The sequence below is a fragment of the Gigantopelta aegis genome, chromosome 7 (assembly GCF_016097555.1).
Source record: "Gigantopelta aegis isolate Gae_Host chromosome 7, Gae_host_genome, whole genome shotgun sequence".
NCBI classification, from domain to species: domain Eukaryota; kingdom Metazoa; phylum Mollusca; class Gastropoda; order Neomphalida; family Peltospiridae; genus Gigantopelta; species Gigantopelta aegis.
The window spans coordinates 46507948-46532283 of NC_054705.1; the positions used below are offsets into that span (position 1 = coordinate 46507948).

The 24336-nt window shown below is 35.5% G+C and overlaps 1 protein-coding gene across 1 annotated transcript in view; it reads left to right on the top strand.

Moving 5' to 3' along the window:
• The window catches only part of LOC121376795 (protein PHTF2-like), a 44936-nt gene extending 26336 nt beyond the window's left edge, over window positions 1-18600 (top strand). The window contains exons 10-17 of the mRNA XM_041504571.1: window positions 579-627; window positions 1939-2194; window positions 7368-7464; window positions 8390-8521; window positions 9446-9532; window positions 11592-11747; window positions 14640-14735; window positions 16276-18600. Coding sequence (XP_041360505.1) covers window positions 579-627; window positions 1939-2194; window positions 7368-7464; window positions 8390-8521; window positions 9446-9532; window positions 11592-11747; window positions 14640-14735; window positions 16276-16428 — 1026 coding nt within the window. The 3' untranslated portion in view covers window positions 16429-18600. The remainder of the gene's footprint in view (window positions 1-578; window positions 628-1938; window positions 2195-7367; window positions 7465-8389; window positions 8522-9445; window positions 9533-11591; window positions 11748-14639; window positions 14736-16275) is intronic.
• The last annotated feature ends 5736 nt before the right edge of the window (window positions 18601-24336 follow it).

A 24336-nucleotide genomic window follows, 5' to 3' on the forward strand; every position in this document is an offset into this window, starting at 1 on the left:
AGGACAGCACATATCAGATCTTTTGATGTACATGTGTACATACCAGTGATGGGGCTCTGGTTAGGATGGGGAAAATACTGAGTCAACTGATGGAAGTTGATCAGAATCGCAAAAGAAAACCCTTACATCCTACATGTTTGGGTGGTGGGGGAGGGGGTTGATTGTAACACAGTTGTAGTGTTCAGTACACTGTGGGATCAATCAACCTAGACTAGATTTTTATATGCCCATCTATGATGAGTCCTATTATGGTATGGTATTGTCTGTCTGTCCGTCTAGTAACTTTTTCTTGTCCGGACCATATCTTGCATAACTGCATCATGTACGTCACTGGTACTCTTGTTTTCGCTCGTATTACATGTGTATATGGGTGCAGTGGGTCTGTAAGGTTGTTTTTTTTTTAAATACTTTTACATCATGTATGTAGATTTGCTATACATGCCATGGTCCACTAATTGCTGGTACCTGTTGTACTCAAAATATCTATTGAAAAGTTTATTAATTATTTAAATTAATATTGATAATTTTTATGTTATGATTTACTGGGAATTTCATGAATATATTGTGTTAACTTTCAGCCCACAGCTTCAAACTCAGGTGTAGGAACCATGAACCCTCCAGATGAAGGTAAAACAATAATTTTACTTTCTAAGAACATTAATATCTCACTTTCCAAGAACATTGATGTCTCACTTTTTAAGAATATTCATGTCACTTTCTGAAAACATCAACATCTCAGTTTTTAAGAACATTGATATTTCATCAAACAACCAACCAACATCTAACTTTCTTAAAGTATTGATACATTGTATTTCACTTTATGAGAACACTGATATCGCACTTTCTAAAAACATCAACGTTTCACTTTCTAAGAACATTCATATTTCACTTTCAAAAACCAACATCTTACTTTCTAAGAATATTAATATTTCACTCTCTAAAAACAACATCTGACATTATAAAATCATGGTTATCTAACCTTTTTAAAAACATCATTTTAATTCCTAAGAACATTGATATCTCACTTTCGAAAAGTATCTTACATCTGTACCAGTCAAAATTTACTGAAATAATAAAACACTAACAAAGAATTACCAAAAGTCCAATTGTTGAGTATAATCATTATATAGTGCACTTTAAGGAAGTTACATGTACAAATGTCTAGGAGATAACTTGAAGAATACTCTATTAAACATGTTTTATTATTGGCGACTGTGCTAATCAATTTTTAAATCTTAGAAACGTGTGTAGTGAATCCCATCAAAATGTTTTTATTATCATCTTGTCCAGTGAACTGTGTGATCTGGGAGGGTAACGAGTGTAAGAAGGTCGACCTGACAGTTAATATGCTTGTTTTACCAGTGAGCTGTGTGATCTGGGAGGGTAACGAGTGTAAGAAGGTCGACCTGACAGTTAATATGCTTGTTTTACCAGTGAGCTGTGTGATCTGGGAGGGTAACGAGTGTAAGAAGGTCGACCTGACAGTTAATATGCTTGTTTTACCAGTGAGCTGTGTGATCTGGGAGGGTAACGAGTGTAAGAAGGTCGACCTGACAGTTAATATGCTTGTTTTACCAGTGAGCTGTGTGATCTGGGAGGGTAACGAGTGTAAGAAGGTCGACCTGACAGTTAATATGCTTGTTTTACCAGTGAGCTGTGTGATCTGGGAGGGTAACGAGTGTAAGAAGGTCGACCTGACAGTTAATATGCTTGTTTTACCAGTGAGCTGTGTGATATGGGAGGGTAACGAGTGTAAGAAGGTCGACCTGACAGTTAATATGCTTGTTTTACCAGTGAGCTGTGTGATCTGGGAGGGTAACGAGTGTAAGAAGGTTGACCTGACAGTTAATATGCTCCTTTTACCAGTGAACTGTGTGATCTGGGAGGGTAACGAGTGTAAGAAGGTTGACCTGACAGTTAATATGCTCCTTTTACCAGTGAGCTGTGTGATCTGGGAGGGTAACGAGTGTAGGAAGGTTGACCTGACGGCGTTTGACATCGGCTGGGCCATCATCGACAAGGTGGACAACATCCCCGAGAGTTCGGACTACGTTCTGATTGGCATCGTCTTCACCCTCATCATGGGCTGCTTCCCGCTCGTGTTCCGCGCCTACAACATCAAAGATCTTCCAGTCATCTGGTCCGTTGATGGAATCCTCTCCGTCTGGCAGATGATCCAGCTCAACTCATGGAGGTCAGATAGTAACACAATCGGTCACCCTGTCCAGTGGCAAAGTAGACATTTGCTAATTTTTATACATAGTCCAAAAAAAGAAACAAATTTTATTTACGGTTATATGGCATCGGACATATGGTTAAGGACCACACAGATAATGAGAGAGGACACCTGCTGTTGCCACTTCATGGGCTACTCTTTTCGATGGGCAGCAAGGGATCTTTTATATGCACCATCCTACAGACAGGGTAGTACATACCACAGCCTTTGATATGCCAGTTGTGGTACACTGGCTGGAACAAGAAATAGCCCAATGGGCCCACTGACGGGGATCGATCCAAGACCGAACGCACATAGAGCGAGGGCTGTACCACTTGGCTACGTCCCGCCCCATACATAATCCATGAGCGGAGACCCCAAATTTGCCAATTGGTATATCCGAGGGCACCAAACTTAACTATGCTTTTTTCATATATGTATTTATCTAGATTTCAAAACAGCGTGATGGACTTTTCTGCGGTGTACAGAGGTGGGAATTCTCCTCGGATAGCTGTTTTCCTCTCGTGGAATATTGTGTTTCCTCGCATTTTACTCGTCCTTTCCTCCAAAATGTGTCGGATGGCACAGATTTTAACCTAGGATTTCAAGAATTTCTGGAACCCCTCTACATTTCCTCTTTTTTTACAGTTCACCAATTCCCACCCCTGGCATAACTTGAGGTCAGAAAATTAGTTTCAGTAGAAAGGGAGTCTTTTTCAAAAAATTAACAAATTTAACGTTTCTCTGTATTAATCTGCATGTCAATATACAGCTATGATTAAAACTGAAATGTACTTGTCAACATTCACCAGGAATTCATTTCAAATAATTCCCAGCCAATTCTCAACATCATTGCAATCCAAGATGGCTATCAATCGATACAACATTTAGTATTTGGTTAATAAGATGTTCTTTTGAACAATTTTCAAGGATATACTCTTTACATGTGCCAACTTTGTCTAGAACAATATTCTTTCCAGTGTGAGCACAGTCAGAGATTAATAGAATTTATCTTACAACTTACCCGTAATATCCATGTTATAAAGTCATTTGATATTTTACTTTTAAATTATTAATCTGGTTAATATTTTGGGTCATTTGTTTACAATCCAACAAGACATGTATACCTGAGCGTAACATTTTGATAAAATTTAGTTAAAGTGCATGACATAAAACTGCATTTAGAAATTTGTGTAAATTGTCATGTCATATCACCCATTGGAGGTGGCTTTAGAAGTGTTATTCACTAAATATTGAATTAAAAAGAGTAGCTCATGAAGTGGCAACAGTGGGTTTCCTCCCTCAGTATCTGTGTGGTCCTTAGCCATGTCTGACGCCATATAACCGTAAATAAAATGTGTTGAGTGCATTGTTAAACAAACCGTGCTCCGCAAGGCTCAATGGGTAGGTGTAAACCACTTGCACCGACCAGTGATCCATAACTGGTTCAACAAAGGCCATGGTTTGTGCTATCCTGCCTGTGGGAAACGCAAATAAAAGATCCCTTGCTGCTAATCGGAAGAGTAGCCCATATAGTGGCGACAGCGGGTTTCCTCTCAAAATCTGTGTGGTCCTTAAAGGAGACCGGACACCAAAAGACATGTAGTGTGTAATGGAATAAGTTAGCGTCAAAGACCGCATTACTCTAACGCCCGGCTCGCTGCGAGGCACCGGTCAGCTGCGCGTCTTAGGTTTGGGGTAAAAACAGAAGTGGACGGGATTATGCATAGATCTGAACGAAAGCGAGGCAATACGTCATCGGTGAGAGTTACCAAGCAATACTGGTACACGTGTTGATTCTTTGTTTGGGCTTTTTAGTCGTCTTTTTTTTTTTTGTCTCCAGGTTTATCGGAAATTTAATTTACAAGATAATTAGTGTTATTATATACTGTCGACGTAATTATATGATGGTTAACTGCACAGTGTTTAACTGCAACAGTAACAGCAATTCATCCCAAGAAACGGCCAACATCATGGTTTCGATTTAAAAAAAAAAACGAAAGTTGTTTTAAAACATGGAAGCATTATTGTCGTCGAATGGGCTTTACACCAACTAAATACAGCAGGTTATGGTACATTTACAATGTGAAAATTAAAACAAGTATGTACTTAAGATATACATTAAATAAAGGTATTGCAATTTGTTCACATATTAAAATATTTAAACTTCACATTTATTTACCTATAATTACCAAATTAATTTTCACCGACAGCCCATAACAACTCCATACTAACGTCTCTTGATCTAGTTGGTTTGTTAACCTCATAACAAAACACCTTCAAAACGTGAATTATTACGTTAGTTAACAATGTTTATCGTCAGTTCAGTATATTGTCATTAAAATTAAAATGCTAACACTTTGGCAGGAACAACATATGTACTCTGGCCAGAAGGAATAATTTTAAAGCTAATGTCGATTATTAAAGCATAATAAAATTGTACTTTTCAATGCTTTCTGTATGTCATATTAAAAATACTCTACGCCAAATAATTATTTTAATACCTACCCTGGGTTTCTGCCAGAGGGTGCGGAGGGTAAACTTACAGACCGGTATAAACTCTACATCAGATTTTGGTTAAAATGGCAAAAATTAATGTGATAAAGGAAAGCTCACAAGTGGGGTGCACCAATCCACCCACCCAGTTCCTACGGGCCTGTTTTATTACGTACCCTCAAATTATTTTCTGGCAGAAAACCTGGTACCTTTGGCAGAGGTTGAAAAAATTGGTCGTCTAATTTTCGACTGTTACCATAAAATAATATAATTAATCACTTTTGGCATCTAGCAATTTAAAGCAAAATTAACAATAGTTACCACATGGAATAAGCATCATATATTATTTTGTTTTACCTGTAATATATTTTCATCAGGACTTCCTTCTTCCTCCATGAATGATTAAAGAAAATAACACTGGATATATTGTAATTATTTTTATTTTATTCCAATATATAACAAATGTGTTTTATGTCAGTATGTGGAGTAAACTACCTGAAACAACAGTTGGTTTGAAATCATGATTACAAAATCCTAAAGATAAAAGGAACTGGTTCCTAACTTCACCCTCTACATATCATCTACATTTGTATAGGCCTGTAGGAACGATATTTGAAGTGGGGGAGGGGGGGGGGGGGGGAATACAGTCTCTAGTGAGGGATACAAACTAGATTTTTATCTTTATATCATCTTTATTTATGCAAAGTAGTGAAAATTTAAAACATACATTTTCATCCTAGAGTGCCCCTAGGCCCGCCCCTCCCCAGTTCCTACGGGTCTGTTGTATTTTATATTAATAAATGCAAAGACTACATAATAATATTGTCGATAAGACATATTAGTTGTACAGTGATTGTCAGTATGTGGCAATAGTATAATATTTTCCAACATTTCTGTGTTTCTGTACCCGGCTGTGGACAGTTTCGGCAGACTGGTAACACATTTTCTTAATAATTAAAAATACACGGTTTAACCAAACACATTAAAACTTGGAGGGTAACTAGTTAAGAGAACAAAGAAAATTGTGCTAATTTTAGTTTTTTGTTAAATTATTATATCTTGCTTTGGTGAGGAGGGGACGCTTTTTGCAAATTTGCGAAATCGGCCTCTGGAATATCCACTGACGTGTCATATTTACATCTATGCTGAACAAGATTTATGATGAAATATTATTACATTTTGTGTGCTTTTCTCCTATTTGCTTCAGTTTACATTAAAAATGTCACAAAAAATTATGTTTTAAAAAATGCTTGTATGCTAGTCTATGACCGTGTGGCTTCCTCGTCTTCGTCGGCAGTTGATTCATCCGAATTTTTTTCTAAGACAACATTTCCAGGATTAGGGACAAAGTCTCTGATAAGTGGTTCAAACTGATACGGTTTGATTCCATTAGCACAAGCTGGACACAATTCTTCGTCACTCGAATCGCTAAGTTCGTCCATGCTGCTTGGTAGTTTCTTCAGTTTTCCTCTCATTGATGACGTCATGGGTCTAGCTCATCAATTGTCGACAGTTTCCGGAAAACATCGGAGATCGGCGAAAAAAAAAACCCCAACCAAGACTGGCACGCTTAACTTAGTCAATAAGTCGAGCGTGGTAGTTGCATGTTGTGGTGTATGATGGCAAACAATTCATTACGCCGTATATATGGTTTGGTGTCCGGTCTCCTTTAACCATATGTCTGACGCCATATAACCGTAAATAAAATGTGTTGAGTGTGTCGTTAAATAAAACACTTCCTTCCTAAACCATATGTCTGACGCCATATAACCGTAAATAAAATGTGTTGAGTGCGTCGTTAAATAAAACACTTCCTTCCTTAACCATATGTCTGACACCATATAACCGTAAATAAAATGTGTTGAGTGCATCGTTAAATAAAACACTTCCTTCCTTAACCGTATGTCTGACGCCATATAACCGTAAATAAAATGTGTTGAGTGCATCGTTAAATAAACCATTTCCTTCCTAAACCATATGTCCGACGCCATATAACCGTAAATAAAATGTGTTGAGTGTGTCGTTAAATAAACCATTTCCTTCCTAAACCATATGTCTGACGCCATATAACCGTAAATAAAATGTGTTGAGTGCATCGTTAAATAAACCATTTCCTTCCCTCTTTGTACGTATATCTTAGAAAATGATCTGTGATTTGTTTTTGTAATTTTAGCATATGAATTTTTATTTCACCTGCTAGGTCTAACAAAATAAACCACTTTTAGTTTTTTCGCAGGCCGCTATTTTGAGCCTTGTGATTGATTAGTTTTTTGATGTTACTAAGGTTTGTTTATCTTGACCCATTTGGAAACACTTCTACAAAACTTATTAAATCATTGGCGCAAAAATATTCTCCCATTCTGCAGCAACATCATAATGTAACAACATTGCCATGAAATTAATATAATATAAAGTGAAGTTAATGTTCAGTTAATAAAATATTGCCTAAAAACATATTTTATTAGTTTGCACTTCACTTTTCTTTTCTCTCGCCCTCAGAAAAGTATGAGCACGACAGTTTCATTTATGTGACACTCGCGCAAGTTTTATGAAATCCAGTTTTCGTTGCACATTTATTTTTTCTCACAATAAATGTAATTTCCGTTATATTCTGTTTTCATTATTATTATTATTGATTGTATTGTTCTGTTTGTAGGCGTAATTTTCTCACAATCAATGGTGTTCTACAGCGACTGTGCCTTAGTCTCATCTTCTTCTTCCTCTTGTCAGTGGCAGATCGAACCTTTAAACAGGTCAGTTGACTTTCTCATTTATTATTGACAAATATATTTACATTCCAGCAACTAATTAACTGTGCATCAATTAGTCCCAAACCGGTCCAACTTGAAGGAATGATAGGTTTTGTATACATCTGTCTGTCTCCCCATCCATCTGTCTGTCTCCCCATCCATCTGTCCTACAGTTAGTTTCCCAGACTTGTTTGACAGTGCCTTGAGATATTACACTGGCATTTTGTGCATATATCATTATCATGCAGAGTTATAGACCAAGTTTGACATTCAGGGCGATTTCCTCATTATTGACAGAGTTATGGCCCTTGAACTTAGTAGATTCGAAAAAAAATTGGCCATAGTAGGAGACATGTCTTACAGTTAGTATGTTAGCAAATATTTTTAAATAATATTTTTATATAATATTTGATTTTTTAACAACTTATATATATATTTATATATATTAACATTTAATATTTTAGCAATAGCTTTGTTGTATAGTAACTTCTTCATTTATTCTTTATTTCCATTTTAATAATTCAGCAACTACATGTACTTCATTGTGTGTGTACATTTTGATATATTAAATAATTTTACATTTTAGTATTTATATGTCTATTCTATATTTACATTTTACAACATTATATATTTTAATTACTTTTTTACTGTATATCAACATATTTCAGCAACTAGTTTGTTCTGTTTTACATTTTTAATATATCAGCAATGATTCTATATTAACATTTTAATATTTCAGTGATAATTCTAATATTTCTATATTAACATTTTAATATTTCAGCAATGATTCTATATTAATTTAACATTTTAATATTTCAGCAATGATTCTATATTAATTTAACATTTTAATATTTCAGTGATGATTCTATATTAACATTTTAATATTTCAGCAATGATTCTATATTAATATAACATTTTAATGTTTCAGCGACTGCTTTACGCTAAACACTTCTGCTACCTGACATCATCGCGGCGAGCGCGAAAGTTCGACATGCCGCACTTCCGGCTCAACAAAGTGCGCAACATAAAAATCTGGCTTTCACTCCGGTCCTACCTGAAGGTAACCATTAACAACACATGTTACGGTTATCACCATGGTAACCTAGTACAGTTATCACCATGGCAACATAGTACGGTTATCACCATGGCAACCTAGTACGGTTATCACCATGGCAACCTAGTACGGTTATCACCATGGCAACCTAGTACGGTTATCACCATGGCAACCTAGTATGGTTATCACCATGGCAACCTAGTACAGTATTGGGTGGGATGTAGCCCAGTGGTGAAGTGCTCACCTGATGTATGGTCAGTTTGAGATCGATCCCCGTCACCATCCCATTGGTCTCATTCTCGTTCCAGCTAGTGCACCACGGCTGGTATATCACAGGCCATGGTATGTGTTGTCTTGTCTGTAGGATGGTGCTTTTTATAGATCTCTTGCTATTAATGGAAAAATGTAGTGGGTTTTCTGTCTAGACTATATGTCATCATGACCAAATGTTTGACATCCAGTAGCCAATGATTAATAAATCAATGTGCTTTAGTAAACTCTGAAGTCGATCCCTGTCAGCAGCTCATTTGGGCTATTTTTCATTCCAACCAGTGCACCGTGGTATGTATTGTCCTGTTTGTGGGTTGGTGCATAATAAAAGATCCCTTCCTATTAATGGAAAAATGTAGTGGGTTTCCTCTAAGGCTATATGTCAAAATGACAAAATCTTTGAAATCCAATAGCCGATGATTAATAAATCAATGTGCTCTAGTGGTGTCATTAAACAAAACAAACTAACTTCAAAAATCCTATTTAATATTGTCAGTTAAAATCTAACGTTATTAACTCTACTCGAAGAATTCAAACTATAAACATCAATTATTCCATTGCCCCCATACCCGATACTACACATTTTCTGTTATCCTAATCTGTTTTACATAATCACGTCCGTTTTACTTTGATTTCATTTGTCTTAATATTGTTTTGCAGAGACGTGGACCCCAGCGATCTGTTGACATCATTGTCTCTGCATCCTTTCTGGTTGCCGTCAGTCTGGTAACGCTGATGTGTCTTAAGGTAAATAGTATGGACATGTTTGTTTTGTTGTTGTGTTTGTAAGATGAGATTTATGTCTCATCTGAAGTCATATCACACAATCATATTTCACACAAACCTCCACAAAAAATCTAGAAAAAAAGTTTTCATTTAGACTCCCGACAACATTTTGGTAAGTGACATCTTTTTGTAATGATGTGACAGTTCTGTTGTCACATTGGAATAAAAACTTCTGTGTTATTTTCAAAAAGCCTTGTTAGCCTTTTGTCTTCTAGTGGTGATTTGTTTTCTTGTTAGAGGGTTATATGTTTGTAAAATGAGTTATCTATTGACAGATGCTGAAGGTGTTTTCTTGTTCCCATGTTTATGTGTTTCTAAAATGACGTGTGTTCCAGATGTTGAAGGTGGTGTTACCATGGTAATGTGTTTGTAAAATGTGTTTGATTATTGCCAGATGTTGAAGGTGGTGTTACCATGGTAATGTGTTTGTAAAATGTGTTTGACTATTGCCAGATGTTGAAGGTGGTGTTACCATGGTAATACGTTTGTAAAATGTGTTTGACTATTGCCAGATGTTGAAGGTGGTGTTTCCATGGTAATGTGTTTGTAAAATGTGTTTGACTATTGCCAGATGTTGAAGGTGGTGTTACCATGGTAATGTGTTTGTAAAATGTGTTTGACTATTGCCAGATGTTGAAGGTGGTGTTACCATGGTAATGTGTTTGTAAAGTGTGTTAGACTATTGCCAGATGTTGAAGGTGGTGTTACCATGGTAATGTGTTTGTAAACAGAGTGTTACTATTGCTAGATGTTGACAGTGTTGTTACCATGGTAATGTGTTTGTAAACTGAGTTATCTATTGCTAGATGTTGACAGTGTTGTTACCATGGTAATGTGTTTGTAAACTGAGTTATCTATTGCCAGATGTTGACGGTGTTGTTACCATGGTAATGTGTTTGTAAACTGAGTTATCTATTGCCAGATGTTGACAGTGTTGTTACCATGGTAATGTGTTTGTAAACTGAGTTATCTATTGCCAGATGTTGACAGTGGTGTTACCATGGTAATGTGTTTGTAAACTGAGTTATCTATTGCCAGATGTTGAAGGTGTTGTTACCACGGTAATGTGTTTGTAAACTGAGTTATCTATTGCCAGATGTTGACAGTGGTGTTACCACGGTAATGTGTTTGTAAACTGAGTTATCTATTGCCTGATGTTGACAGTGTTGTTACCATGGTAATGAGTTTGTAAACTGAGTTATCTATTGCCAGATGTTGACAGTGGTGTTACCATGGTAATGTGTTTGTAAACTGTGTTATCTATTGCCAGATGTTGAAGGTGTTGTTACCATGGTAATGTGTTTGTAAACTGAGTTATCTATTGCCAGATGTTGACAGTGTTGTTACCATGGTAATGTGTTTGTAAACTGAGTTATCTATTGCCAGATGTTGAAGGACACTGACACCTACCTGGATTACTGGGAGAGTGTTACCACGGTAATGTGTTTGTAAACTGAGTTATCTATTGCCAGATGTTGAAGGTGTTGTTACCATGGTAATGTGTTTGTAAACTGAGTTATCTATTGCCAGATGTTGACAGTGTTGTTACCATGGTAATGTGTTTGTAAACTGAGTTATCTATTGCCAGATGTTGAAGGTGTTGTTACCACGGTAATATGTTTGTAAACTGAGTTATCTATTGCCAGATGTTGACAGTGTTGTTACCATGGTAATGTGTTTGTAAACTGAGTTATCTATTGCCAGATGTTGAAGGTGTTGTTACCACGGTAATGTGTTTGTAAACCGAGTTATCTATTGCCAGATGTTGAAGGACACTGACACCTACCTGGACTACTGGGAGAGTGTTACCACGGTAATGTGTTTGTAAACTGAGTTATCTATTGCCAGATGTTGAAGGACACTGACACCTACCTGGACTACTGGGAGAGTGTTACCACGGTAATGTGTTTGTAAACTGAGTTATCTATTGCCAGATGTTGAAGGACACTGACACCTACCTGGACTACTGGGAGAGTGTTACCACGGTAATGTGTTTGTAAACTGAGTTATCTATTGCCAGATGTTGAAGGACACTGACACCTACCTGGACTACATGTGTAACTGGGAGATTGTCATCTGGTGTCTGGCGCTCGGAACCTACCTCCTTCGCTTCATGACGCTCGGACTCAAGATCAACAAGAAGTACCGCAGTCTGTCCGTTCTCATCACAGAACAGGTCCGATATACTTTATAGTGAATACTCAATAGTTATTTCTCTGTCTCAACTGTTGCCCTGTTCATTCACTCACTCACTCACTCACTCACTCACTCACTCACTCACTCACTCACTCACTCACTCACTCACTCACTCACTCACTCACTCACTCACTCCATCCATCCATCTATCCATAAACCAACTAACCCATCCACCCACCCACCCACCCATCATCCATCCATCCATCCATTCATCCATCCATCCTTTTTAAAATCTAAATCTTCCAAGAAAGATCATTTTGATGTTAAAAGTCTTACTTTGTTTTCTCTCCAGATCAACCTCAAGTTTATGATTAATATTCTCACCTTGTTTTCTCTCCAGATCAACCTCAAGTTTATGATTAATATTCTCACCTTGTTTTCTCTCCAGATCAACCTCAAGTTTATGATTAATATTCTCACCTTGTTTTCTCTCCAGATCAACCTCAAGTTTATGATTAATATTCTCACCTTGTTTTCTGTCCAGATCAACCTCAAGTTTATGATTAATATTCTCACTTTGTTTTCTGTCCAGATCAACCTCAAGTTTATGATTAATATTCTCACTTTGTTTTCTGTCCAGATCAACCAAGTTTATGATTAATATTCTCACCTTGTTTTCTCTCCAGATCAACCTCAAGTTTATGATTAATATTCTCACCTTGTTTTCTCTCCAGATCAACCTCAAGTTTATGATTAATATTCTCACCTTGTTTTCTCTTCAGATCAACCTCAAGTTTATGATTAATATTCTCACCTTGTTTTCTGTCCAGATCAACCTCAAGTTTATGATTAATATTCTCACCTTGTTTTCTGTCCAGATCAACCTCAAGTTGATGATTAATATTCTCACCTTGTTTTCTCTCCAGATCAACCTCAAGTTTATGATTAATATTCTCACCTTGTTTTCTGTCCAGATCAACCAAGTTTATGATTAATATTCTCACCTTGTTTTCTCTCCAGATCAACCTCAAGTTTATGATTAATATTCTCACTTTGTTTTCTGTCCAGATCAACCTCAAGTTTATGATTAATATTCTCACCTTGTTTTCTGTCCAGATCAACCTCAAGTTTATGATTAATATTCTCACTTTGTTTTCTGTCCAGATCAACCTCAAGTTTATGATTAATATTCTCACTTTGTTTTCTGTCCAGATCAACCAAGTTTATGATTAATATTCTCACCTTGTTTTCTCTCCAGATCAACCTCAAGTTTATGATTAATATTCTCACCTTGTTTTCTCTCCAGATCAACCTCAAGTTTATGATTAATATTCTCACCTTGTTTTCTCTCCAGATCAACCTCAAGTTTATGATTAATATTCTCACCTTGTTTTCTCTCCAGATCAACCTCAAGTTTATGATTAATATTCTCACCTTGTTTTCTCTCCAGATCAACCTCAAGTTTATGATTAATATTCTCACCTTGTTTTCTGTCCAGATCAACCTCAAGTTTATGATTAATATTCTCACCTTGTTTTCTGTCCAGATCAACCTCAAGTTTATGATTAATATTCTCACCTTGTTTTCTGTCCAGATCAACCTCAAGTTGATGATTAATATTCTCACCTTGTTTTCTCTCCAGATCAACCTCAAGTTTATGATTAATATTCTCACCTTGTTTTCTGTCCAGATCAACCAAGTTTATGATTAATATTCTCACCTTGTTTTCTGTCCAGATCAACCTCAAGTTTATGATTAATATTCTCACCTTGTTTTCTGTCCAGATCAACCTCAAGTTTATGATTAATATTCTCACCTTGTTTTCTGTCCAGATCAACCTCAAGTTTATGATTAATATTCTCACCTTGTTTTCTGTCCAGATCAACCTCAAGTTTATGATTAATATTCTCACCTTGTTTTCTGTCCAGATCAACCTCAAGTTGATGATTAATATTCTCACCTTGTTTTCTCTCCAGATCAACCTCAAGTTGATGATTAATATTCTCACCTTGTTTTCTCTCCAGATCAACCTCAAGTTTATGATTAATATTCTCACCTTGTTTTCTGTCCAGATCAACCTCAAGTTTATGATTAATATTCTCACCTTGTTTTCTGTCCAGATCAACCTCAAGTTTATGATTAATATTCTCACCTTGTTTTCTCTCCAGATCAACCTCAAGTTTATGATTAATATTCTCACCTTGTTTTCTCTCCAGATCAACCTCAAGTTTATGATTAATATTCTCACCTTGTTTTCTGTCCAGATCAACCTCAAGTTTATGATTAATATTCTCCCCTTGTTTTCTGTCCAGATCAACCAAGTTTATGATTAATATTCTCACTTTGTTTTCTCTCCAGATCAACCTCAAGTTTATGATTAATATTCTCACCTTGTTTTCTGTCCAGATCAACCTCAAGTTTATGATTAATATTCTCACCTTGTTTTCTCTCCAGATCAACCTCAAGTTTATGATTAATATTCTCACCTTGTTTTCTCTCCAGATCAACCTCAAGTTTATGATTAATATTCTCACCTTGTTTTCTGTCCAGATCAACCTCAAGTTTATGATTAATATTCTCACCTTGTTTTCTCTCCAGATCAACCTCAAGTTTATGATTAATATTCTCACTTTGTTTTCTGTCCAGATCAACCTCAAGTTTATGATTAATATTCTCACTTTGTTTTCTGTCCAGATCAACCAAGTTTATGATTAATATTCTCACCTTGTTTTCTCTCCAGATCAACCTCAAGTTTATGATTAATATTCTCACCTTGTTTTCTCTCCAGATCAACCTCAAGTTTATGATTAATATTCTCACCTTGTTTTCTCTCCAGATCAACCTCAAGTTTATGATTAATATTCTCACCTTGTTTTCTGTCCAGATCAACCTCAAGTTTATGATTAATATTCTCACTTTGTTTTCTCTCCAGATCAACCTCTATCTACAGATGGAGCAGAAGCCCCACAAGAAAGAGGAACTGATGTTGGCCAACAATGTGCTTAAACTCGCGGAAGAACTACTGAAAGTAACCACCTTTCTCTCAGCTTATCGTGGCCCTATAAATCAATTGTCATTTTTGAGGGGTTCTGGTCCTTTCTCTCAGCTTATCATGGCCCTATAAATCAGATTGTCATTTTTGAGGGGTTCCGGCCCTTTCTCTCAGCTTATTATCGTGGCCCTATAAATCAGATTGTAATTTTTGAGGGGTTCTGGCCCTTTCAGCTTATTATCGTGGCCCTATAAATCAGATTGTAATTTTTGAGGGGTTCTGGCCCTTTCAGCTTATTATCGTGGCCCTATAAATCAGATCGTAATTTTTTAGGGGTTCGGGCCCCTAAATTCAAAGAACAATGTGATATTTTACACCTGTAGTTTGAACTAACTGAGCTTCCCCAGTTTTACTTCAATTATTTTGATGAGTGCATCTTCCTTTCTGCATAGCCCAGTGGTAAAGTGTTTACTTGATGCGCAGTCAGTCTAGGATCGATCTCCATCGGTTGGCCCATTGGGCTATTTCTTGCTCCAGCCAGTGCACCATGACTGGTATATCAAAGGCCGTGGTAAGTGTTATCCTGTCTGTTGGATGGTGCATATAAAAGATCCCTTGCTGCTAATCGAAAAGAGTAGCCCATGAAGTGGTGACAGTGGGTTTCCTCCTTTAATATCTGTGTTGTCCTTAACCATATATCAGACACCATATAACCTTAAATAAAATGTGTTGAGTGCGTCGTTAAATAAAACATTCCCTTCCTTCCTTTCTTCTTCTTCTTCTTACTTTCTGTCAGCTTATCATTTAACCCCATCAACCAGAATTTGATTTTTGAGGGGCACAGGACCGCGACTTTGTGCAACCGTAAATTCAACATTTAGCGTTGTATTTTGCACCTTTTTTTCAAATAATCTGCACTTTTCATTGAACACCAGTTGTTTCAAGGAGTGTAACTACTTTCCAGTCAGCTTATCTTTACCCCATGGATTTTAACCGTCCAATGAGAACAGTGCTAGAAATGAATAACCAATATCAGTTTGTCTATGAGGGGATTTTATAGTAACAAGAAATAATTATAAAATGGAAACTTGTTTTATCCGGCAACCACCGTTTCTATTGACATAATATGATGACGCATAAAGCAAAGTCATATCCTGCTACTAGCACGATTTGACTTTTGATGTCACTCATGTGACGTCACACGCATAGCTATATTATAAAATCGCTCATTTCACCTCTAGGTCATCGTACAATGTGGCTGAAATAACATAAATGATAACTTTTCCCCATAAATTTTATAGTCTGCAGGATAAAGATAATAACTAGTCAATGACGTAGGATATCTGCTTTATCGTGTTCAGGCCGAATGAGAAATTTTCCATTCTTACCTTCAGAGGATAAAGCAGATATCCGACATCATTAACTGGTTATTCTCTATGTAACATATAGGTTACAATATGTGTATAATCTATTCATGGGTTACCACATATTATTCATAGGAATGTCATAAATCCAGTTCACAGTTTCGGCTACAGTTACTTCCCCTTTTCATTGACATTGCTTTTCTTTGTTTCAGGAGTTGGAGAGTCCCTTCAAGATCTCAGGGTTTTCAGCCAACCCATTCATCTACAACGTCACAAAGGTTGTGGTGCTGTCAGCATTTTCGGCCGTCCTCACCGAGCTGCTAGGATTCAAGCTGAAACTGTACAAGATCAAGTTCAAGGCCTAGTGGCATGTGACAAGTTTGGATGCAAGTGACATGCTTGGATGTTAATGATATGTTTGGATATTAGTGATATGCTTGGATGTTAATGATATGTTTAGATGTTAGTGATAAGATTGGATGTTCGTTATATACTGGGATGTTAGTCCCTTTTTTGTGGTGGTCCTGTCAACATGTTCATCAGTCCTCCTGTCAACATGTTCATCAGTCCTCCTGTCAACATGTTCATCAGTCCTCATGGAGCTTCTAGGATTCAAGCTGAAATTGTACAAGATCAAATTCAAGGCCAAGTGACATGCTTGGATTCTTGTGATAAGTTTGGATGCTAGTGATAAGCTTGGATGCTAGTGATAAGTTCGGTACTATTGATAAGCTTGGATGCTAGTGATATGATTGGATTTTAATGATATACTTGGATATGTTATATTTCAGCTTTTTATCTGTTTTCAACCTTTTTTGGTATAAAATTATAAGACAGAAAAGTAGACCGAATATTTGATCTGAAATGCCAAAAAGGACGTTTATTTAACTAAATTAGTCTTCATTATCATATTTTGCTTTAAAGAACATCGGTTCATGTAAAACGTTGTGCCCTGCATTCATTGTTTTTATAACATCATACAGACCTCATCATGTTCACTGCCAAATTAGCCAATTGCTAATTTTTATACAAAGTCGTTACAACATTTAGTTTTTGGCTAATAAAATATTCCTTAACCACATTTTAATAATTTTCAAGGATTTACTCCATATATTTGAAAATTGGCTAAACCAAATTCATTCCAGTGTGAGCCGAGATCTTAGTGTGAGATTTCAAGTCTGACAGGGTGAAGACAGTCATTTGTACATTTTCATTGTGATATTTTTATAATCTGTCTGATGCGGCGGTTCATTTCAAACATCTCATCATCATCAGATTTGTAACTCCGTATATGAAAATGTCAACAGTTCAACTGTGTAGCAGTTCATTAAAATGTATTCAGTGCACAAATAGTTATTAATCAATCATATTTAAAGGTCTGCTTGTGAAGATATCATCCAAAAATTACTTACAATTCATCTTTCAAGAAGCAGACATTTTAACACCACATCAAAGCAATTCAGTTCAATACTCAAACTTTCCGAAAACCACCTAAAGTGAAATATTTCACTGTGCAATAAGTCCTGTATCTGGTTGTCTGTTAATTAGAGTAATAGCCATCATAGGTTTTTCTTTCTTTTGTTTGTTATGTTTAATGACACCACTAGAGCAAATTGATTAATTAATCATCTGCTATTGGATGTCAACCATTTGGAAACCCGTTAAATATTTCTCATATCTTACAGTCGGGGTTCAATGTTGGTTGTATTCGTCTGTTAACGTAGAGAATAGTGTGTTGATAATAAGCAGTTATGGCACCGATATGAGACCGATACGATGTTTCATGTAGCTGTGGTCGATATTTACTTTTTGCACTCCATTGTTCTCATCACAGAGCTATAACTGTGTTATTACTTCAGAAATTTTATTTGAAAAATAAAGACACAAACTAGCAATTGAGCATTTTGGAAAATATTATGCACAAGTATAATTGCACTATGGCGTCATACATGAAACACAAGGTCATCTGTAAGACGCTACAATTTCCAATAGCAGTTGTCGGTCTGTGATAAGGGGATTCCCCTTTCATAGTGCAGTATCTTGATTTATGGGTTCACAGCACAACAGAGCCGTGCAATACGGTCTCAAACGGAATCGCACATGAACATGAACCAATGGGAAGTCATGTAGTGTATACATTAGGTAATAATATACATGTAGGTTATCAGCTTTATCATGTGAAGGAGAGTGTTCATTCTGTGAGTCCACCTGTTACTATTAATATTTTGTCTATCCTACACCTCATCAAAAAAATGGAGGGAGGAGGGGTGGGCTATCTTTATTCCTAAATTTTAATACTAAAATATTATGCAATAAAGCAAAACAAGAAAGCTTTTTACAATACCCTAATTGTTCATACTCCAATAAACCTAAGAAATAAAAGTCTTTACTTGTTTACACTGGCAGAAAGAAACATAAAAATGGTTTGTTTAATGACACACTCAACATTTTATTTACGGTTATATGGCATCAGACATATGGTTAAGGACCACAAAGATATTGAGAGAGGAAACCCGCTGTCACCATTTCATGGGCTACTCTTCAATTAGCAGCAAGGGATCTTTTATATGCACCATCCCACAGACAGGATAGGACATACCACAGGCCTTTGATATACCAGTCTGGTGCACTGGCTGGAATAAGAAATAGCCCAATGGGCCCACTGACGGGGATCGATCCTAGACTGACTGCGCATTGAATAGTCACTTTACCACTGGGCTACAAATGTATGTCCTACCCACTTCACTGACAGATGTTAATCACAGAGCACAATATCTAGTACTAGTCTTGAAGACTAAGCACAAATCATATCAGACCGATACTACTGGTTACATTACCATATCATACAAGTACATCTGATATCAGTTTTATTGACACGTTACATCTCATATCACTATAATATACTGTTCAACATTTTTAGTTTTTAAAAATGTACAGACATCAAATTTTTTCATTCACTAAAAACAAAATGCACTAAAAATTATATGAACTATATTATCTACATTTCTGTGTGATTACAGAATTCAATTATAATCTATACTTTGTTTTTTGTTTTTATCTCAAGGATTGTTTTATTATTTTTGTGAACATTTGTATGTGTTTATTTCCATACCAACAAGAATGAGTGTTGCAGTGAGATATTGTTGAAGTACTAACAGCATATTGCTGCTTAACATAAGTTCTAGCCTAGTGCTGGAGTTCACAGTGATACAGAAGTAGGCAGCCACCAAATCCAACATTGCTTTACATCGTCTAACTTTGCCGTGAACAACAACTGGCCGTTAAACATGATATAACTATAGCTTTTGCAGAATGCTGGTTATTTTGCAGTGGCCTACGAATTAACTAATAACAATTCTATACCTAAGGTCAACAACAGTCATTCTTCGCACCCTTGTTTTGGCTTCATACATTATAAATATAACATATCTTACCCTAATTTCACTTGAAATCCATATTTTGTAAAAGGTACAATTTTATAATCACAAGATTTTCTTCAAACAACTTCAGGTGAATTAGTAATGTACAAACAGAAATATTTCAATAGCAATTTTGCATTGGAATTTTTCCTGTGTTATTAAAATGGAAATGTCATGTATTCAGTTTATAGTTATTGTAAGGAGATACAAAGTGACGTCATTCAAATTCAAAATTAGCTACATGTATATTATTATAATACTTCGCCACATTAATGCAAAAACTGGTCTACTAGCCTTGCCCTCTGTGAAAATCCTACATGTATAACAGGCTGATAACGCTGTTTACAGATAGATATTTTAGTTTTAGTTTCCATAATTCTGAACAAAATATTACTTTTAAGTTTTAAAAGATGAAAGAAATAAAAAGTACCTTTTGTCAAATATAGCATATTAAACTCTTACCATTGGATATGTTTTTTGTATTGTGTACGAAGCCAAAACAAGGGTGTGAAAAGTGACTGTCGTCAACCTTAGATGAAGGACATATTTTTATCACGTCAAATAGAGCAAACATCAAACAGCTGAGACGGTGCCGAGATACTGAATCCAATCACTTTCCTAGTCATTTCCATTGAACAGTGTTATTTTTATAGGACTGGCTGCATTGACAGTTGTAGTGCTTTGTTCAACAACATTGTAACATGTTAACATTGTGTCATATTTCATTGACAATTGTAGTGCTTTGTTTAACAACATTGTAACATGTTAACATTGTGTCATATTTCATTGACAATTGTAGTGCTTTGTTCAACAACATTGTAACATGTTAACATTGTGTCATATTTCATTGACAGTTGTAGTCCTTTCTTCATCAACATTGTAACATGTGTTAACATTGTATCTCATGTTTCATTGACAATTGTAGTCCTTTGTACATCAACATTACAACAGGTGTTAACATTGTATCTCATGTTTCATTGACAGTTGTAGTCCTTTGTACATCAACATTACAACAGGTGTTAACATTGTATCTCATGTTTCATTGACAGTTGTAGTCCTTTGTACATCAACATTACAACAGGTGTTAACATTGTATCTCATGTTTCATTGACAGTTGTAGTCCTTTGTACATCAACATTACAACAGGTGTTAACATTGTATCTCATGTTTCATTGACAGTTGTAGTCCTTTGTACATCAACATTACAACAGGTGTTAACATTGTATCTCATGTATTATGTTTTATTGATATTGTAGTCATTTGTACATCAACATTGTAACATATTAACATTGTATCTCATGTATCATGTTTTTGTCATAGTAGCAAGTTGTACATCAACATTGTAACAGGAGTTAACATTGTATGTAATGTTTTGTTTTATTGACATTGTAGTCATTTGTACATCAACATTGTAACACAAGTTCACATTGTATTTCATGAACCATGTTTTATTGACATTGTGTACTAATTGTAAACACATGTTGACATTGTAAACACATGTCCATTGAGAGTGTAAACAGTTGTGTTGAAGTTGTAAATGTGTTAATTGACATTGTCAACATTGTAAACATCTTCATTGACATGGTGACCATGTATGTTAACTTTGTAAATACCAAGGTATTTTTATTGTAAATGTGATTGCTGACATTGTAAACATACCCATTGACATTGTAAACACAATGTCCATTGACATAATGTCATTGTTATAGTCTTGCATGTTGACAAGGTAAACATCTGAACATTGACTTACTACGCTCTTATCCATGGACTTTGTAAAGATATTTTTAATATCATTGTATGCACACACGTATATATATTTATTGTTTGGGCTCAGAAATGTCAGATCTTATGGGTTTTATGAACATGATAATTTATTCCAATTATTTATTATTGCTGTTTATTTTTATTTTGTCTGGTGTTGGATCTGTCTGAATTTTAGCATAGCTGTGTGTAGTTTAGGTTTGTGAAACACATGTAGAGTTAATAGGTTGTCAGGTAGATTAACATTTGTTATGTTTAAAGGTTGTATAGTAAGTAGTGTTTAAAAAGTGGTGTAAAGTGAACAATTGGTTACATGGCATTGTTAATTTGTATACTAAAGTCCGTCCCACAGGACGCATCTTTTTTCATACTATAAAATTTACTACAAGTTGTTTATTTCTGAGATGATTGATTTGTAAATTGCACACAAAAATAGTATTTTTTGTTATTTCCTAAGCACTGACTTTTCTTCTTGTGTCAAACAAAACTGAAATTATTTTAAAAAAACTGTTATAGAATGATAGGATGGACTATAGGTATTTTTTTCGCTCTCTCCATTGTGAAGTTAAAAAGCTAGATGTGCATGTGGGTATTATGTTCTGGTGATGACAGCGACAGTGTCTACTTTTGAGTTTAGTCCAGTATTAAAAAGCTAGATGTGCATATGGGTATTATGTTCTGGTGACGGCAGCGACAGTGTCTACTTTTGAGTTTAGTCCAGTTTTAAAGGGACAGACCCTAGTTTCAACCCTTAAAAATTAAAACTAAGTTCAGTTATTGTACAAACCTGCAACGCATTTGGATGCAGTTACAATTGAGTGAAATACGAGTCTGTGACTTTGAAATGGTGAAATACCGTCAAAAAATAGAGTAAACCTTAACTCCATAACTGTTACTTCTCAGATACATGTACGTTTTTAAAAATACGAGAAATGCATTTTGTGATATTAAAAACACCATGATGACCAAAAACACTAAATAATAAAATCTAAGTAAAGTATGATTTCAGTTATGAAAACCGGCTATAATAGTAAAAACAATATGTCTTAGTGTTTAAAAACTAGGATATGTCCCTTTACAGTTTCGTGTTCAGCTCAATTTCTCTCAAACTAGAAGTCCTATAACAATGAAGCCTGGTTTATGCTTATAATACATCTTTTGAATGTACATCTCAATGTATTTTGTTTATTTAATTCTATTTTTCTAAAGTGTGAGTGAAAAAACAAAAATTAATGTGCAATGAGATGCACGTATATGGATGCAACTATCGGTGACACCCAATACGTTTATGGAAGTAAAAATATTTAATTCTGTGGAATTCTTGTTTTAAATAGAATTCCTGAATAAACTGATAAATTGTTTACATTATCTGCTGATAACATTACATGAGGGTAGATTAGAATATTTGTTAGATGTAGAGAATTTTACGTTGAAATCCTGAGTACGTTGGAAATATAGAATAACTAGTTAATGATGTAGGACATTGGCTTTATCCTGTGAAGGTAAGAATCAGAAAATTATCATTCAGCCTGAACAGGATAAAGCAGATATCCAACATCATTAACCAGTTATTATCGTTATCCTGCAGACCATAAAAACTTCAGAGGAAAAGCTATTGTTTCTATTATTTCAGCTACATTGTACAATGACCTAGAGGTCAAATGAGCGATTTTGTAATGTAGCTATGCGTGTGATGTCACTCGTGTGATGTCAAGTCATAATCTGCTAGTATACGTTTATGACTTTGCTCTAATCGGCCAATAGAACCAGTGGTTGCAGGATAAATTGGTTACATGTATGTTATAAGTAGAATTATTGCGTACATTAGAAAATGAGATAACATAAAAGTAGATAGAAAAAAAGTGGGTCAGCTTCTGATCAGAGCTGGTTTAAGGATTTGTGGGGCCTGTAGTACAAATAACAGAGGGTCCCCCTTCCCAAGATATATATTTTGCAACCCTTTTTGGGAGAGGGGGAAAATGACCTGTGGAAAAATAAATGTACACATCATCGCGTGTCCCCCTGAAGTGCGGGTCCTGTAGCACGTGCTAATGTGCTACTAGGATAAACTTGCTCTGTATGCAAGTTGTTATATATATATATATATTATATATACTAACTCTTAGACCAGTTTTGTACTGGTCATGCAATGTTATACCACATGGTGTTAGCTGTTTTTAAAATATTTTTCTCAGGGTACTGTTTTAGTGTTGTATACTTCAAATCAAATCAAATGCATCATGTCACAAATTTGTATCATAACTTGTTGATTTGTGTAGTGTATACTTGAGGCCAGGCAAAATGCATTATGTCACAAAGTGTATAAATTACTACTATAATATGATTTTCTGTTAATCTATTCTGACTTCATGTTAGACTTGTAAGTTAGTCTTCATGACCCGACTGTATTTCTAACATGTGCCACTTTGACAGTCTCATTACTCGGTTAAATGACCCGCAATAGTTTTATTATATGTTCACACTTAATATATTTACAAGTTAATTATTGTTAATATGGAATGATAAATTAATACTTGTGTGTGTGTTTTATTATATGTTCACACTTAATATATTTACAAGTTAACGAGGAATGATAAATTAATACTTGTGTGTTGGGTAAACGTAACAGATGAACTGTTGGTTTACTCCAGGAAAGAATAATTGTCAAATGTGTGATATATTTTATATCACACACTGACTTGTGTTATAATCTTCATATTCATTCTCCAAGGATCAATATTCATTTTGCGAAGTGGGAAGTATTGATTTTTTGATTCTCATATTTGGACATGGATGTAAATGCTAGAAATTGAAAAGCAGTTCTAGAAATTAGTCTCTAAATTAGACTTGTAGTGTCCCGTAACTTTTTAACAGCAATGTGCAAGTCTTGAGACAAACAAGATATATATTTATATGACTGAATATTATCACTGTTGAAAATCAAGAAATCTTCATATGTCTCAAATACTGTCGGAAAGCAGTTTTGGAAGGGAAGGTAACTCTTTTATTGTGCCCATATCCCGAAGGTTGAGGCACACCCACCCAGGACTTAGCCTCTGACATCGCCAGTGACCAATTCTGGGGCAGGAGAAG